This window comes from Siphateles boraxobius, unplaced genomic scaffold (assembly GCF_051911475.1).
Source record: "Siphateles boraxobius isolate OS27281-9 unplaced genomic scaffold, OSU_SipBor_1 68, whole genome shotgun sequence".
In the NCBI taxonomy this organism is placed as follows: Eukaryota; Metazoa; Chordata; class Actinopteri; order Cypriniformes; family Leuciscidae; genus Siphateles; species Siphateles boraxobius.
In genome coordinates, this window is record NW_027509195.1 from 3191196 (window position 1) to 3211032 (window position 19837).

The window sequence follows — 19837 nt, forward strand, 5'->3', positions numbered from 1 at the left end:
AAGCGAATTCCCTCCAGAATTTCCAATGAACTGTTTCTTTAAGAGGAAATGCTAAGGTGGTCATAGATCAGCAGAGCACACACACACACACACACACACACACACACACACACACAACACTGCTTTTTGGCCTTGCTGTCCATTAACAGTTATGTGCGCAGGGCCTCCATGCCTGAGGCGGCAGTTTGACTCTCTTTGCCCTGTGTTTTTCCATAGCCTCGCCCCCAGACTTTTCCAGAAGCCCCCTCAGAGCTCTGCTTAAAGCCAAGACGGGCAGCACAGTCACCATGGAGTGCAGACCGCAGGCCTTTCCCACAGCAGCCAGACTGTGGAGGAAAGGCAATGAACCGCTGCAGAGCACTGAGAGGTACAGATACAATCTTTCTCTCCTTTTTCTTGTCCTTAATTCCTCGTATCTCTTCCTCCTAACCATCTATTCATACAAGGCTTCACCCCAGGAGCCCTGCTATGTTCACACTATCTGTGCACAGGCTGCAACTTAACAGTTATCAAAAGGAAGCTGCATTGCCAATTGTGGTGGCTCACTGACCATAACACTCATGAATTATGAAGCAGGCCATTAGGCCTGGCCGGCAGGAGGTCGCTCGTCATTTTGGGTTGAGTCTGTCAAGGGTGAAATGATTCCCGGTAGGAGGCCACTTGAGGAAGCACAGCAGATCGCAAGCTTGGCTCTTTTTATAATGAAGTTGGATTAAATAGTATGGGGCGAATCCTGTCAAGGGTGGAGAACTGTTGTGGGAAAACAATAGATTTGCATTAAGCCACAGTTGTTTGTTTTGCGAGCGTTTGGTGAGACATCCGCAGTCCAATTTAACTGTAAGCGCATTGCCAGGGAATTGTGCATTAGGACATTAACATTCCAGTACTGGGATACCAGCATTCGCTCTCTGGTACTCCAGATGATGCATTGCGAATCGCTGTTGATATGTAGGGGAGACCAGGGGCAATTGTAAGATATTTTACATGTTTGTTTTTTTCATATATCACACTCTGCTATACAAGTGCCATCAGTAATAGTACCATTACATTTTTACATTGATAAAGCTTTGAGCATTATATATATATATACACACACACACACAATAAGTTACTATTACAGGGATGATTGTAACATTAGAAAAATGCTGGAAAACTAGAGAAACATATTCGCACTTATCATAGTAATATTTCATCAAAATAATATAATTGCATTAGTATATATTAGCATTACTTATTAGTCTTTTTTTGGGCAGTGTACATTGCTAATTCCTTTAGCTCTCAGGAATATTATTCACTATCATTTATAATTTTGGAGTCTGTACTTTTTTTTTAAAGAAGTTAATATTTTCCTTGGGCGAGGATGCAATAAATTCCTCAAAAGTGACAGGAAAGACTTTTACCTTGTTACATTAGATTTATATTTCAAATAAATGCTGTTCTTTTGGACATTCTTTTCATCAAAGAAAAAAACTGTATCACAGTTTCCACAAAAATATTAAGTCGCACAACTGCTTTCAACATTGATAATAATCAGAAATGTTTCTTGAGCAGCAAATAATCATATTAGAATGATTTCTGAAGGATCATGTGACACTGAAGACTGGAGGAATGATGCTGAAAATTCAGCTTTAACATTTTAAAATGATTAAAATTGAAAACAATTATTTTAAATTGTAGTAATATTTCACAATATTACTGCTTTAACTGTATATTTAATCAAATAAATGCAGCCTTGATGAGCATAAGAGGCAAAGCTCTAGATATACTGCACATCCCCCTAAAAATATACCTTGAAATGATTGAAAATATTTAAATGTAAATATTAATGTCTAGATGTAAACGATACTCGGTTACTAACGTAACCTCGGTTCTCTCTAGAGAGGGAACGAGTATTGCGTAAGTTTAGCTTACGCTACGGGAAAGATTCATCTTCTCGAGATACTGAAGCCAAAAAATTATCCTTAATTTTGTATTCCTTGTCAACGCAGTGCAGCAGCTAGCAGACCTAGAGCAGGCCATCTAGCGTGCTCATTGGCAACTGCTGCAGCCTACCAGTGAGCCCGGCGTGACGTCACGCCCTTCCGCGCCTTCATAGCGTCACAGCCCGCCAGAATGGGCGTGGCTTAGCGTATAACACTAGGGGCTGTAGGCTGACTTCCCTGGTTTTCGTCGACTGAAGCGAAGTCGCTCGTGGCGCGAGCACGGCCGGTTACGCAATACTCGTTCCCTCTCTAGAGAGAACCGAGGTTACGTTAGTAACCGAGTATCGTTCTCTTACGAGAGGTTCTCTCGTATTGCGTAAGTTTAGCTTACGCTACGGGAACACTTTGTCAACGCCGTGCGCGCCAAGCATCCACATGAGACCCCGAGCTTTCAGGGGAACCCCATAAGTGGAAAAAATAAGGTGGCCAGCCACGCGGGCCATCACTTGTACATAAGCACATATAGGGAATACAGAGCAGCGGACCGGTCTGTATAGGCACATGGCACATACCCTACTTAGTGCAGCTCAACCAGGAGAGCTGAGTCATGTGAGAGTGATCTGAGCAGGAGATCTGGGCAGAATACACCTCTCCTTCAGACTGACAACAGTTTAGCCTGCAAGGCAGGAACTTCTAGGTTATAAAACCTGACAAAGGTAGACGGGGAGCTCCAGCCCGCCGCTACACATATGTCATGGATAGAAATTCCACTGGACCATGCCCACGAAGAGGCCACGCCTCTCGTGGAATGAGCCCTGATTCCCAGAGGGCATTGCAGACCTTTTGACGCGTAAGCGGCCGCTATAGCGTCTACTATCCATCTGGACAGGCTAGGCTCTGTTTCGAGAAGGCGAGACCCTTGGTGCGCCCACCAAACGAAACAAAAAGCTGTTCCGAACGCCTGAAGGAGGCAGAGCGCGTAAAGTAAAACCTCAGCGCTCTGACAGGGCAGAGGAGATTCACATCACCTTCGCTGTCAGATGCTGGGAGAGCTGACAACGAAATAACTTGCGCTCTGAATGGTGTGCCCATCACTTTAGGGACATAGCCATGTCTAGGTCTGAGGATGACTTTAGAGTCATTCGGTCCGAACTCAAGACCCGACGCGCTGACAGACGGCACATGCAGGTCCCCTACACGTTTTACTGACGACAGTGCAGTCAGAAAGACGGTTTTCAGTGATAGATTTTCAACCCCACAGTGTCTAGTGGTTCAAATGGAAAAGCTTTCAGGGCCTCGCGGACCAATGAAAGATCCACATGGGAACCGACGGGGGGCGCGGCGGATACATCCTTCTAGCTCCTCTAAGGAAGCGGATGGCCAACTCGTGTCTTCCCAATGACTGGCCGTGCGTCGATTCTGCGAACGCTGCCACGGCCGCCACGTATACATTGAGCGTGGATGGGGACCTTCCCTTATCCAACAGCTCTAGTAGGAAGGTGAGCAGATGCGCCACCCCCCATGTCCGCGGGTCCAGACCTCTGTCGGTGCACCATCCAGAGAAAACCGACCATTTAGACGCGTAGAGCCTTCTCGTAGAAGGGGCTCTAGACTGCGTGATCGTGTTCATCACTCCTTCTGGCAGGGCAACGAGTACCCGTTGATCAACCATGCATGCAGAGACCAGCGCTCTGGATTGGGATGCCAGATCGTGCAGCGAGCCTGAGAGAGGAGATCTGCCCTCACCGGATTCGGCCACGGAGCTGTATGTGACAGCCCTGCTAGTTCAGGGAACCAAATCTGATTCTCCCAACGCGGGGCTATGAGGAGCACCGAGTGGCGCGTTTTCCTGATTCTCTTGATCACCTGTGGCAACAGAGAGACCGGAGGGAAAGCATATAGCGGGAGGCTGGGCCAAACCTGGGCCAGCGCGTCCTCGTCCTTCGAACAGACCGTCGGGCATTGAGCGTTGTCTTTTGACGCAAATAGGTCGACTTCCGCTCTGCCGAATAGGCGCCACAGTTTCTGGACCGTTTGGGGTGCAGGGACCATTCCCCTGGGGAACATTGTCCCTGGACAGTTTGTCTGGGCCATCGTTCAAATGGCCAGGCACATGCGCCGCCCTCAGCGAGCGCAGGTGCATCTGAGACCAAATAAGAAGGCGTTCCGTCAGATTGCAGAGATTTCTGGATCTGACACCGCCCTGACGGTTTACATAGGATACCACAGACATGTTGTCCGAGCGGACAAGAACATGCTGGTCCTGTATGAACGGGAGGAAGCACTTCAGCGCGTTCTCGACCGCTATCATTTCCAGACAGTTTATGTGAAAACCCTTCTCCTGGTCTGACCACTGGCCAAAGGCCGGTCTGCCCTCGAACAGTGCGCCCCAACCCGAGTTGGACGCGTCTGTCGAGATGACTTTACGATAAGAGATGGTTCCCATCATTACTCCCTGCTGGTACCAGTCGGCCACTAACCAGGGCTGCAGAGCTGCTATGCAGGCCTGAGTCACTCTGATTTTCTGGCCGCCAGACACCCGGCGGGACACGCAAGCATTCAACCAGCGTTGGAGCGGGCGCACGCGCAGTAGGCCCAGCTGGAGCACAAACCGGCTCGTTGGCTGCTAATTGAACCACTGCAGTAGCCTGTTTGAAGGGGACTGACAGGGAATAAACTTAAACACGCACGTCTTTTCGGAGGCGATGTGTCTGTTAGTAAGCGTGAGCGCTCGTGAGCGGGCACGCAACTTACATTCTTAATCTGACATTATACTCACTTGAGATTTCTCTGGGTCGCCGCGAGAACGGCGGATGTGTGCAGGCGAGCGGGTTGCATTACTGGCTCGTTGGCTGCCAAATACACCACTGCAGTAGCCTTATCTAAGGGGACTGACATGGCGAGACATTTCGACGGCGGCGCGCAAGCCCGTCCGGGTCATGCAGAGAGCTCGAGAGGGCTCTGCATGACGCGCGAACGGGGACGCGTGGGCGGGGTAGCTCTCTTGTAACGTAAAGAGAGCTAGCCGCGTGCTCGTACGTGTCCCTCGGTCTCATTCTCAGATGCGACGGCAGTGAGGCTCGTGAGCGGCAGCTGCGCGTCGGTGAGGAGAGGCGGGGGGTGTTGAAGGCTTCGAGTCGAGCCCGCAGGGTTGACAGCGGAAGCGCTTCACAGCCGGAAGTGCGAGGCGTCTTAAAAAAGACACTCGCTGCTCTTTTAGAATAGGTTTTAGCAAGGTAAAGGATACGTCGCCGGATAGCGTAGCTCGCACGGATGGCTGAATGTGGCGAAGACGGCCGGCTTCCTCAGCGCTCTCCTAAGCTGGCTGTCCGCTGTTCGACGGCGGCGGTGGCTTCTCTCAGATCCAGCGATGCAAAGAGCTCGCTGAAGAGACGAAAATCAGGGAAGTCAGCCTACAGCCCCTAGTGTTATACGCTAAGCCACACCCATTCTGGCGGGCTGTGACGCTATGAAGGCGTGGGCGCCCTACATTGGGCGTGACGTCACGCCGGGCTCACTGGTAGGCTGCAGCAGTTGCCCGCAGGGCAGCCAATGAGCACGCTAGATGGCCTGCTCTAGGTCTGCTAGCTGCTGCACTGCGTTGACAAGGAATACAAAATTAAGGATAATTTTTTGGCTTCAGTATCTCGAGAAGATTAATCTTTCCCGTAGCGTAAGCTAAACTTACGCAATACGAGAGAACCTCTCGTAAGAGAACTACAGTTGTTATATGCAGGTATTTTAAAGGGTTAAAGTGTCACAGATGGCAGTTGCAGGTAAATAGCAATAATGATAGGCACTTAACATGCACATGAGGAAAATAAGGTTTGTATTTTTTTTAAGATTAAGAGTATGTTCAAACTGTAGAAATAGTCATGAAGGGTCGGAAGGTAATCTGATTCAAATAATGGGGTGGTAGATTGAGCGACAGGCTGCTGTTATAGCTTGTCGGCTTTACATTCGTGTGAACGCACATTCTTCAGCTTCATCGGCTCTCGGGCAGCTGTATGCACAGAGACATGGAGAGTGTCCGATGCACAAAGATGTATGTGCCATTCAAAAGAAACACATTATGTTCTTTTTAACACATTTCTACTGTTCCCGAAAGATAAAACACATTTTTACTCGGGAATGTAGCTCCATTATGAGATAACCAAGTTTCAATTTGATTTGAGAGGATTGTGGTTCTCTCCTTTAGGATAACTTTTCTCCCTGATGGAACACTTAGAATTACAAATGTGACCAAGATGGACGGGGGAAACTATGCATGCTTGGCTAGAAACCAGTTTGGTGCGGCCAGCACTACGGGAAGACTGCTGGTCACAGGTAAGGATTACTGTAACCGTATTACGGTTTTGGCTTTAGCCTTGCTTTTCCTGCAGATACAAGTCATTTTAGAGTGTCATTCAACTGTGGGAATGTTATGTGGGAAGTGGTGATTTGTCTGTAAACTCTGGGGACTTCAGGCAACTGTGTTCTTGGTACGGCTGGACAATTAATCAAAATCATGACAGTTTCTTAAAGGCATAGTTCCCCCAGGAATGAAAATTCTGTCATCATATACTCACCCTCTTGTTGTTGCAAATGTTTCTTTCTTCTGTGGAGTACAAAAGAAGATATTTGAGGTATGTCTTTTTGTCCATACACTGAAGTCAATCGGGTCCAACAGTTTGAAGTTCCAAAAAAGGAAATAAATGTAGCGTAAAAGTACATCATACAACTAGTCATCTGAATTTATACACATACTGTATAGTAGGTACTACATTTGTTTTGACACTTGATTCACAAACGTTAAAAACGTATATTCTATATAGTATAAATGTGCATAGAATGCAATTGAGACGTACTACATCCGCCACGTTGTCACTGTCAATATTATTGACAATGACAGCGATATTATTGATCTGACTGTACTGATACTGTTGTATGAGGACTGAACTGAGCTCGACGATGACATAATTTTTTGCAGAACTGCTTTATAGATGAAATGAACTAATTTAATAATTGATGATCTTTACAATGGAACTGAATCAACACTGAACTGACTTCAGCCGTTATCACTGTAAAGTTGCTTTGAAACAACCTGTATTGTATAAAGGACTATATAAATATAGGTGACTTGACTTGAATGTCATGTGATCTCTATCAGTTGCGACAGGTTATAGAGGGTATGCGCGTGACGTCACCATCGCCTGGACTGACTGCGGTTACAACCACTGAGTGGCAAAAAGACTGAGCAGCAGCATTTGTTTTCAGCGTGAATGCTGCGAAAAACACACAAAACACATCTAAAACGGGAAAGAGCTTTGCGATTTACTGTACAACTACATTTGACAAGAAATCTGAGGTATATTTTTACAGACTGCTCCTCATCAATTAAATATTAACCATCGTATATTCTGCATAATTGGACAAAAAAAACTATACAAGTTTTAAGACTGGATGATACGACGATATAAATAATTAAAACAAGTCATCACCCAGAATTATATATATATATTGTACTTATATAAAGCGTTCACAGGCAAATTAGCTTTATGTTTTCCCCGGCGTTGAAATCAGGCACATATAAATGTCAGGAAACAGTATTCCTGGCTGCATGGATGTCAATATCTATGGATCACTGGATCTTTGGTAAGTTGTAAGGAACACTATATTGAGTCCAACCTCAGTTTAACCAATAATCACTTGTTTTACTTGCATTTTCGCAGTTTCGCCTATTAAAGTCAGTCATGCAGCAGCTCTTTTGCCACTCAGTCGAGCTGAGGGGGTGTTTTCCAGCGGGAAAGTAACGTCAATGCATTACCTTTAGTGAGAATTGGACCCTAAAGGAAAGTAATAGCAACACTTTAAACCACTACAGTTTTATGAATTACTTTTACACTAACTGTGTGTCCTTTTTGGAGCTTGAAAGTGTTAGGGTTAGGATAACCCTATCCTAATGCATTGACTTGCATTGTATAAACAAAAACATTGACAGAATAAAGAAAATCATACGAGTTTGGGACAACATGAGGGTAAATGAGGAATAAATTGAAATTTTTTGGGTGAACTACCCTATCCTGGAAGTTACGCCAGAACAACAAATAGATTCAGCTGAAATAGTAAATACAAAGGTGTTCTGCACTGAAGGACTTCTGTTTCATGCAGTTTGTTCTGTTTTATATAATGCATTCTGACAGAAAAGTTGTTTGATCGCTTTCTGGGGCTTACATGCTGCCCTAGTATATAACGCAATGGGTTGAGCGGTTCAGCTCTCCAACTGGCAGGGTTTTTTTTCTTCTCGGCTCAACTCAACAGGGATGGGATACAGTGGCTTTTTGTGTGTTGTTATAATTACCCATTTTCACGCTCCGTTTATGGCATTGCAATTACCCTGGATTACACTAATGGACTGTGTGAGGGTGTAGGTTATAGGTTGAGCGTGCACAATTTAGAGAGAAAAATATAGAACGCTGCATTTGCACTCTGGGTTTTACTGAGATTACTACAGTACATCACAGTATTTTGCAGCTAACTCCGCCCTAGCAGATTTGAATATGAATCTGAAAGGAAGCAATTGGGCAAATGTAAAAACATTGATTTAGTTAAAGAGGTTATATCAAATAAATAGACATTTATTTTTCCTTGATTGTTTAAAATAAGAGTTAATCACGCTATTTAAACGTTTTAATTTAGAGAACAGAAAAATTCCATCCCAAATTTATTTTTGCATGTTTCTGGTCTTTTTTTATCCAATCAGATGCTCTCTACAATGAGAAAGTCAATCTTTTTTTCCTTAGAATTGGAGTTTATATCTCACAATTCAGAGAAAAAAACGTCATGTATCGTATAAACCTTTCAAGACAGACCTACTTTGAGCTCCACGGTTGTTAATGTGCTTCTATAGAAGTCCATTGCAATGCTACATCATGGGATTAGTAGATCATTTATTAATACAAACACTGTCTCTTACCTTTGTCTGTTTTGCATTTTAAAATTCTGTGTCTTTGTTGTGATTGGTTGGTTTGGTTCGAGGCTCAGAACTCTTGTACATAGAGTAGTTTCAGGTTTTACAACAATGTGTTCCTTATGAGATCAGGTTGAAAAAATTGCCTATTTAATTTTGTGGTTAAGCAAGATAATTTATGTATTTATTATCAATTTAATGTTCATTGAATCAACCTTATGATGAGTAAAAAGTACTTATAAAGACTACTTATCATTGAGTAAAGCTGAGTGTGATTTTGAGCAGATCCAACACAAATCACCCAGGGTCCTGTGGACATGGAGATCATCGTCGGGGAGAGCATTGTACTGCCCTGCCAGATCTCCTGTGACCCTGCTCTGGATGTTTCATTCTCCTGGGCATTCAATGGGCAGCTCCTCAATAAACTGGACCAGCATTATGAGCATGTGGGAGGGGTAAGTCATATTTTATTAGATATCTACAGTATATTCTGTTCTGTCTACTGTTGTGTCAAAAAACTGGATCAAGATTTTCCACATATATCAAGCATTTCAACCTTATCAAACAGTCTCTTAAAGGTGCACTCAGTAAGTTTTTTGGTTTATGTTGCTGTTTTTGTTTTTGTTTATGTCAGTTGTCTTGAACTAATTTTAATTCAAATTCAGCATGAAATGGAAGTTGTGATAGACTTTTCTTCCCTCTTGTGACATATAGCCAAGTGAAATGGCTTCTTGAACAAGAAAAAATGTAGCTCGGGACTTGATTTCGTCTATTGGAATTTATCGGATGGTTGTGCTTTGCTATTGGTTGATCTCATGTGAGTGACAGGTTGTCCCGCCCTTGCGCCCGTAAACACGTCATCAGAGAAGACGTCACTGCAAGAGGGAGGGGAAGTTAATGTGATCAAAGTTTACCAGGGGAAAAAAACGTCTACGGTTACGTATGTAACCCTCGTTCCCTGAGTAGGGAACGGAGACGTTACGTCGGATGACGACGAATGGGGTTTCGCTTAGAAAGCCTATCAACTTCGAGTATTACAAAACGAGCCAATGGCAAAGAAATGCCATGGGTCTGCGGAATTTGCATGGCGTAACTCCGCCCCACCTCGTGGGTATAAAAGGAGGAAGCCGGCAGCAAGCAGATATGTTTCTTCGCTGAGGAGCCAAGACTGAGCTCAGGCGATCCCCGCGGTACAGCGGAAAGTGGCAGGCAGACGTAACGTCTCCGTTCCCTACTCAGGGAACGAGGGTTACATACGTAACCGTAGACGTTCCCTTTCGTTGTCACTCCGAGTTACGTCGGATGACGACGAATGGGGTACCAGTCTAATCACGCCACCTTCTCAGCTGTCTTCCAGTGCCCTGCGTAAATCGAGATCCCTGTCAGCCTGGACAAAGGACTCCATATAACACAGGAATACCAAGGTACACTGGGAAGCATATCCCAAGCTTAGGGGAAGTATGCAATTAATGCCAGCCCGGAAGGGGGGGGAACTTAGAGAATACACATATGACCCGAAGGAAGCATATGGAAAACACTGGGGTGTCCAGCCGCAGGTGGAATATTTCAACCCCAGGGGTGGCAAGGTGGCTTGCCAAGGGAAAGACACACGCTCAGAGAGGCTTACAGTGGAAATACACATGTGGGGGTCGCTCAGAGGAGGGACCATGCACACGGGAGGCACCTAGCCGACGCACAGGCAATAGACACTGGCGCCGACGTCAGGAGTGCTGGAGGAGCTCAGGGCTTTCGGAGAAGCTCACCTGAGGAAAATATCGCACGTATCCAGTCCGTGGAGTGGAATGGCGAGCAAGCGAAGACACCTGAGCGGGTCCGGTACTAGCTGGTTGAAGCGAGTACACGAGAGGACACAGGCTCCACTCGGAGATTATAGAATCTGGCGAATGTGTTAGGTGTCGCCCAGCCTGCAGCTCTGCAGATGTCTGTTAGCGAGGCGCCATGCGCTAGAGCCCAAGAGGACGCCACACTCCGGGTGGAGTGGGCAGTCACACCAAGGGGGCACGGTCGACCTTGCTGCTGGTAAGCCAAAGCAATGGTGTCCACTATCCAGTGAGACAACCTTTGCTTGGAGAGAGCCTTTCCCTTCAGCTTCCCACCATAACAGACAAAGAGCTGGTCTGAGGTCCTGAAACACTGCGTTCTGTCTACATAGGCGCGGAGAGCGCGTACTGGACAGAGCAGTGCCAAGGCTGGGTCTGCCTCCTCCGAGGGCAGCGCTTGCAGGTTCACCACCTGGTCCCGGAAGGGAGTGGTAGGAACCTTGGGCACATATCCAGGCCGGGGTCTCAGGATCACGTGAGAGTAAGCCGGCCCAAATTCCAGGCACGCTTCGTCAACGGAGAATGCGTGCAGGTCCCCAACCCTCTTGATGGAGGCCAGTGCAACCAGGAGCGCTGTCTTCATAGACAGGAACTTAAGCTCGACTGATTGCAGGGGCTCAAAGGGAGCACTCTTCAGGGCAGTTAGAACCACTGAGAGGTCCCAAGAGGGAACGAGAGGAGGACGAGGAGGATTCAGTCTCCTCGCTCCTCTCAGGAACCTGATGATCAGGTCGTGCTTCCCCACCGACTTACCTTCGATGAGGTCATGATGTGCGGCAATGGCGGCAACATAGACCTTCAGGGTGGAGGGAGACAGCCTTCGCTCCAGCCCCTGTTGAAGGAAGGAAAGCAAAACACTGATCGAGCATCTCCGGGGGTCTTCTCGGTGAGAAGAGCACCAGTTGACGAAGAGGTTCCACTTCAACGCATAGACGTGTCTCGTGGACGACGCTCTAGCGGAAGTGATGGTAGCCACCACCGCTGGTGGTAGGGTACTCAAACCTGCCTCGTCCCATCCAGGAGCCACACGTGGAGGTTCCAAAGATCGAGACGAGGGTGCCATAGGGTGCCCCGTCCCTGAGAAAGAAGGTTCTTCCTCAGAGGGATCGGCCAGGGAGGTGCTGTCGCGAGGAGTACTAGTTCGGGGAACCAGGTCCGGTTGGGCCAGTAAGGGGCAACCAGAATGACCTGCTCCTCGTCCTCCCTGACCTTGCGCAAAGTGTGCGCAAGAAGGCTCACTGGGGGAAACGCATATTTGCGGCCAGCTGTGCGCCAGAGCATCCGTGCCGAGAGTGCCCTCGGTCAGGGAATAGAACTTGGCGCAGTGGGTCGAGTCGTGAGAGGCAAACAGATCTATCTGAGCGTCCCCGACCTGGTCCCAAATCAGCTGAACCGACTGGGGATGGAGTCGCCATTCTCCAGGGAGGGGCTGAAGCCGTGAGAGCTCGTCGGCTGCACAGTTCAGCGCTCCGGGAATGAAGATGGCTCGAAGCGACCTCAGATGCTTCTGACTCCACAGGAGGAGGTGGCGAGCGAGTTGTGACATACGGAGGGAGCGTAGACCACCCTGATGGTTGATGTACGCTACAGTGGCGGTATTGTCTGAGCGGACTAGTACGTGTTGACCCCTGAGCAACGCTCGGAAGCGGTGCAGGGCAAGGCGTACTGCCAACAACTCGAGGCAATTGACATGCCATAGCCGCTGGGGTCCTGTCCAGGAGCCCGCAGCAGCATGTCCATTGCACATGGCGCCCCAGCCCGTGGTGGAGGCATCTGTTGAGACAACAACATGCGGGGAAGCTCGAGCCAGGGGGACACCGGCCCTGAGAAAATCGAGGTTCGTCCACGGGGTGAAGAACTGACGGCAGGTCGGAGTAACTGGTACTCGGAACGTGCCGTGTTGCCATGCCCACCTCGGGACTCGGTCGCGAAGCCAAAGCTGAAGCGGTCTCATATGAAGCAATCCGAGCGGCGTGACCGCGGCTGCAGATGCCATATGCCCCAGGAGCCTCTGAAAAAGTTTCAGTGGAACCGCACTCTTGCCCTCGAATTGTCTTAGGCAAGTCAGCAGTGACTGCGCGCGCTCGCTCGTAAGCTGCGCGGACATGGCGACCGAGTCGATGTCCATACCGAGAAAAGAGATCCTCTGCACGGGCCAAAGTTTGCTCTTTTCCCAGTTGACCCGAAGGCCCAGACGGGCTAGGTGCCGGAGCACTAGGTCCCTGTGTTCGCAAACCTGATCTCGAGAGTGAGCTAGGATCAGCCAGTCGTCGATATAACTCAGGATGCGAACCCCTTGCTCTCGAAGATGCGAGGAGACAGGGCTAGCCCGAAAGGGAGAACCGCGTACTGGTATGCCTGCCCCTCGAAAGCAAACCGGAGGAACGGTCTGTGTCGAGGAAGAATGGAGACATGAAAGTAGGCGTCCTTCAGGTCGATCGCTGCAAACCAATCCTGGGGCCGTATGCATTCGAAAACGCGTTTGGCGGTGAGCATCTTGAACGGCATCCGGTGAAGGGAGCGGTTCAGCACGCGCAAGTCCAGGATTGGCCGTAACCCACCGGTTTTCTTGGGGACAATGAAGTAGGGGCTGTAGAAGCCGGACCTCATCTCGGCTGGAGGGACAGTCTCGATTGCACCCTTCGCCAGCAGGGTGGCAATCTCTGCTCTCATGATAGGGGCATTGCCACCGACCAAAGTGGAGCGGACTCCCCTGAAGCGGGGAGGAGACCGTGCGAACTGAATCGCATAGCCGAGCCTGACGGTACGCGCGATCCAGTGGGACAGACGGGGAAGCTCTAGCCAGGCTCCCAGGAACTGAACCAACGGGATCATGCGAGCCACAGGCGTCCCCCCGGAGGGGCAGCGAGGCGGAGTAACTGGCCCAGATGTGGACGGCATAGCGGCCCAGAGAGGGGGCACAGTTAGCAACCGCACCCTGGCAGAGGGGGCCAGGGGAGGACCAGGCTGGTCGTCCCGCGGGGGCCTGCTCTGCCAGGGGTCTGGCGACAGAGGGGGACAGGGGCGAAGCGGTCCGTGGACGGCACGCCGTGTCAACCGCCTCTGGGACAGAGGGGGGCGAGGAGAGCACGGCTTGTGGGCGGCGCTCTGTGTCGCCCGAGAACTCTGTGAGCTCAGGGAAGAGGGGATTGTTTCTGTCTTTAACCACATTAGGGTGCTGCCCACCCGTGGGTGAGCAGCGGGGAGTGGAGAACAAAAGATTCTCCCCCGGCCCTCCACCGGGGGAAGGAGTGGTCCTGCTACCACCTCCTGAGAAACAATCATCATCCCTGAGCAGCCCGTCTCAGGAGCGCCGCTTGGCCCGGCGTTTAGCGGGGGGGCGGGGCAGGAGAGGGCTGTGGCGCCTTCTTACGGCTTCCTCCGCGACCGGCCCTGGGTGGAGGCTGCTGCGTGGTCCGGGCGGGAGGGGCGGGAGCCGCAGGAGGGCGCCCTCGGCGGGAAACAGGTCGAGGCATCTGCCCGGCCGGCAAGGTGGAGGCAGCAGCGGGTCGGCAGGGCAGAATGTGTTTGATGGCCTCGGTCTGTTTCTGGGCAGTTGAAAACTGTTGGGCAAAGTCTTCAACTGCACTGCCGAAGAGGCCGGCCTGGGACAAGGGGGCGTTAAGCAGACGGGTCCGCTCAGCGTCCCGCATGTCAGCCAGGTTCAGCCACAGATGTCGCTCCTGGACCACAGCTGTGGACATCACCAAACCCAGGGAGCGCGCGGTAACCTTCGTCGCCCGGAGAGCAAGGTCGGTCGCGGCGCGCAGCTCATCAAAGAGCCCTGGGTTTGTCCTACCCTCGTGCATGTCTCTGAGCATCTGGGCCTGGTAGACCTGCAGAGTGGCCATAGCATGCAGTGAAGCAGCCGCCTGTCCCGCCGCTCTGTAAGACTTCGCCACCAGGGTCGACGAAAATCTACAGGCTTTGGATGGGTGCTTAGGCTCGCCCCGAGAAGAAGCACTCTGAGGACATAGTTGCATGGCAACAGAGCGTTCAACCGGGGGAAGCCCAGTGTACCCACGGGCAGCTGCCTCATCGAGGGGAGGAAAGGCGGATGAGACCAGCGAGCGGTCCCGAGAAGACAGGGGGGTCTTCCAGGACTTCGAGATCTCATCATGCACATCCGGGAAGAAAGGTATTGGGGTTTGCCGAGGACGAGGGTCGGCGGCCTTACCCAAAAACCAATCGTCCAGCCGCGAGCGCTCAGGACAGGGTGGAGGCCTCCACTCAAGTCCGATGCTCGCGGCTGCCCGGGAAAGCATGGCCGTCATCTCCGGATCAGACTCGAGCACAGCCGTATGCACACAGGAAGGTGGCAGCTGTGACGAGCCCTCACTTCCAGAAGAGTCAAACCCGCCAAGTGATGCTGCAACAGACATGGCATCTTCCTCTGTAGCTTCAACTGAAGCACGCGGGCCACCAGAGGGTAGACCCGCGGGAATCAGCAGTTCACTAGCGGGCACCGTCATTGAAGAGGGGGGCTGGGGTCGCGGACACATAGTCGGCGCCTTGTTCCAGACCGTAACCCTCAGATCACCCTGGCCACCAGCCGCAGGACGGGGGGTGGATGAGGGGACTCTCACTCTTGCGAGTTCACCGAGTCTCGACCGTAATGACGCGATGGTCATGTTCCCACAGAGAGAACATGAGTCATCCACGAGCGCTGCTCTAGCATGATCAATGCCCAAACATACTATGCAACGCTCGTGCCCATCAGAGTCCGATACCAATCTGCCGCAACCAGAAGTACACGGGCGAGACATCTTTAAAAAGACGTGCCACGTGTAAGCTCTTTTAGTGAGAGAAAACTCAAGTGTTGAAGCACCCGGGGAGAAACGCACCGACTGGCAGACCACTGCAACAGATCAGCAGGAAGCACGCTCTCGCCGTAGATCGCCGTCACACCAACACTCGAGGTACTCGTTTGTAAAGCTGACAATTCAGAGATGGCTTGTGGAGAGAAGAATACACTTGGCTCCGAAGCGAAAACATATCTGCTTGCTGCCGGCTTCCTCCTTTTATACCCACGAGGTGGGGCGGAGTTACGCCATGCAAATTCCGCAGACCCATGGCATTTCTTTGCCATTGGCTCGTTTTGTAATACTCGAAGTTGATAGGCTTTCTAAGCGAAACCCCATTCGTCGTCATCCGACGTAACTCGGAGTGACAACGAAAGGGAACAGTTATTTTCATGGATAAATAATTTATAATTAGTACTGCAATTATTTTAGCCTAGAAATCTAGACGCACCCTAGCGGCAGCAAATTTTCTTTTGCAGCCAGTGTCTTCTAGCAACTGTTGGTTTGCGAGCTGAAAAAACCAAACTCTAGTCAGGCCAATCACATCGTGTATAGAGTTGGTGGGCGGGCTTAACATAATGGCGGCAGAGTTGCGACGGTTCCGCGTGAATTCCCTGCAACTTGAAAACAAAGAAGAGGTCTGCTGCTGCTGGCGAACAGCGGCCTTTTGAATCGGCTTTGGTCGCGACTCTGGAAGACTTGGAGTTCAGCTTTTCTTTGAGAAATGAACAGAACGGCACTGAAGTCCGTCGCTCTGACTACATCACCTTCTTCTTTGGTTGGTTGTAGCACTATCCTATTGCGTGCAGAGGGAATTTGAAAGACAACCTTTTATCCCTCCCCTCGGATTGAGCCCTGCCAAATGGGTCTGGCTTGTCAGGCTAGCAATATTCCATAAAAACAAGAATTGTCAATTTTGCTTTCATGGTGACTTTTCAATTTAATTTAATTTAATTTAATTTGAAAAAAAACTTTGGTTTGGAATGCTCAAATGACTGGAGTCTGATTCATACTCAATGTGAATTCACATTATTTTAAACAGATTTATCAAAAGTACTATCAATTTCTTTGTGTAAAACCTTTCTAATGAGATAAAAATACTGAGTGCACCTTTAATGTCATGGTACCGTATACTAACTCTTAAAACAAATTAATTTATTATACTTTTTATACTCAGCGAATGTCAGATTCTAAACAGATGCATCCAGTAGTTTACTGTGCAATGCTTCCATTGTGCTATGAGCCAGACCTACTGTTAAAAAAAGACTTCAGGAATTAATTTATCACTTTCTTTTCGAGTTTTTAGCTGTTGCTTCCTCTGCTTAGCAGCCAACTATGTTGACTTTGAGCTTCTTTTCCCTGCTCTTCACAGAATAAAAATCAATCCATCAAAGTTATGCCTTCAAGGATCTCAAGTGTAATATCCTCTTAAGGCTTCTTAATGGTCAGATCTCAGATTGCTTTTCTCTGGGATGTAATGACGTCTTTCGGGAAATAGTAATGACTGAGAGAATGCCTTAATGAGGACTGACTGGTCAATATTGGATGTGCATGACTCAACTTAGCCATCCTTAAAAAGATTCATTAATCACCACCCCAAAACCCATCAAAAATATGATTTCTTTCTCAAATAAGGTTGCATAGTTTAAGGATCTAAATGAGTTTGTTTTCTGCATTGTGTAAGCAATGGTAAAATAAAAATTATTTTTGACTTTAATACAATTATGATAATTTCATGATAAATCAGAACATGTTAAGAAAATGTGGGGGTTTTCGACATTTGGACACACACATACTGTAGGAAACGCACTCATCTTCATTTAAGCCAGTGATTCTTCTCGGTAATTATATTCCGGTTCTTATGAATTCTCCGAAGCCACCCGTCTTGTAAAATTATCAGCATGAAGTTCACAGCTTGGATGAACTCATTTCCATAATGAAACTAAATTTGTAGCCTAATGTCCTTACTGCTGAAATTGCAGATTTACCTCTTGTTTGCCAACCACAATCTCACCCTTAGATAAGAGCACACATCTTATCTCATGTAATTTAACTGATTTGAAATCTAAGCGCCTTTTATTAAATTAGTGAAGTTGTCCGTGCCGAAGAATTCACAGACAATATCAACATCCGAGCGAATCAGTGTCTATGAATAGCAATAAAGACCATTCTACTTAAAAAACATTCTATTTAAATGAAGATTTTTTTTGACAGATGGGGAAATAAAGTAGGAATTAACCTTTAAATGCATGAGTGTTTCGCCAATCATTACATATTTGGTGAATAATTTTTTTAACAACCCAAATGGCTCTCTAACTATAGCAATAGTATAAAACACTTGTGATACTTTAATAACATTTACAAAAGGATCAAATTAAGCATATTCCGTTACCTTTTGGAACTTGTGGTATCTGGTTCATATTCATACCCATAACCAGGGGTTAAAGTGGGCCATAACGGGACGGAAATGCGTTCCGGTACCTCAAATAAATTATTAAATAAATAGATTCATATAGATAAATAGATTCATAGATTCATTCATTAATCTCAACGAATCTCGCTGGTCCCGAGATGGACCGACTGGCCGACCAACCTCCCTTCCTCCCCGCTGAACGCAAGTGATTATAAATGCGTGAAATGCACTCACAGTGGTTGAGCGCGGCAAAGTTAGTTTAATGTTCAATATTTCGCCGGACTTTGTTTTCCCTTGCCACTGTTATAGGGTCGGCAGTCTTACAAAGATATCAATAGCAGGATTAGTTATAACATTATGTAACCATTATCGACATTAAATATTTGTTCAAAATCACCGTGCATTAATGCTGCATATTTATACCTGAGAATGCTTTGACGCATTTCCACAACGCATGCCTAGGGGACGTCTGCCAATTCCACTAACTGCGTTAAACGTAGCCTATAATTTGTATTATTTAAAATTACTTTTTCAAATTCCAAAGCTTGTAGAAGGTTCCTATTGACAATGCTGATCTGGTAGCCTTGAGTAAATTAATCTAAGAAAATGATTCATAAAACTCATCAGTTGAGCCTATGTTTAGGCTACTTTCTTCACTGACACAGACGAAAATGAAAAGACTATCAGTCAAAGTTCAGCTTTAGGAGGGGAAGAAATATGGCAGGATAAGGAGACTGAGAGAAAAAGAAAGATTAAGATGAGAGAGCAGGTATTGACAAATAATCTAATGCTCACTGACATGGTTTTAAATCTATTTTTATCTTATCCAAATGTTTGGCCTTCAAAAGTCTTAAATTGCACATATGTAGGTCAGAGAAATCAAATTTTTCTCAGGGGAGCATGCCCCCAACCCCCCTAACTACCGCACATTTAAATGCACATGGCTGTGGGGACTGGGGGGTAATGAGGGTTTGAGGGTTCCCCCACCTACCAAATCCCACTTTTACCACTGCCCATAACCTATCCCTAAAACCAGAGGGAAATGAAATAGAAGCACCTAACCTTTGTTCTAAGCCTAAACTTGGCATGAACTTAAACTTGTCCTTCATATCTTCATATATTCCAGTTCACTGGTATAAGTTAAACGTCACGTCATCATTGTGTTTCAGACATAAAGGTGAATTGCACTTTTTGAGTTATCAGAGATTCAATGATTGTTGCGTAGAAAAATTATACTTAAACTACTACAAACCTCGGGTTGCTAGCGACCCTAGACACATTTAATTAATAATTATTAGAAAACAGACATTCTTTCTGGATAGTTAATGATGTCCCGTGTCTCTAAAGACCCGAGGTATGCGTTAAGGGTTAAATGTACCCACTGATAGTGCTGTTTATTTGAATAAAAGTTAGTTTACCCGAAAGTACTTTACAGTAATTAAGGTGCTCATTTTGATTATAACTAATAGTAGTAGTAGTATACTTTATTGTCCTCGAAAGGAAGTTTGTTGTGGACTACATGTTGCTGCATGGACATATAAAAGACAGTATAACTATAATGTATGAGAATTCTAATGGTCTTTTTACTTGATATGTACATGTATCATCACAATTATATATGGACATATCATTATTACTTTACCTGTACTTCATCTATTTCCTTGATTGAGTACTTTTAAAGTTCACCTCCACTCTTAAGAACAACTTTCTTCATCTTTATTAGATTAACAAAGGCATTTAATTGTTGTATGTGAATTTAGTATTCATCACTTGCACAGTTTCGTAACACAGAGTTTTGGCACACTGAATCCAATCACACTACCTCTAAAATGTGATTAAGCTCTAATTAGCCAATTAGCGAGTGAGCTTGGTAGCTGGGTTCTGTGCGGTGCCGAAGGAGCCTAAGGGTT

General features: G+C 47.4%; 1 protein-coding gene across 1 annotated transcript in view; it reads left to right on the forward strand.

The window, feature by feature from the left end:
- Positions 1-19837, forward strand: part of cntn3a.2 (contactin 3a, tandem duplicate 2) — a 100318-nt gene that overhangs the window by 55780 nt on the left and 24701 nt on the right. The window contains exons 11-13 of the mRNA XM_077214098.1: positions 217-367; positions 6121-6248; positions 9157-9326. Coding sequence (XP_077070213.1) covers positions 217-367; positions 6121-6248; positions 9157-9326 — 449 coding nt within the window. The remainder of the gene's footprint in view (positions 1-216; positions 368-6120; positions 6249-9156; positions 9327-19837) is intronic.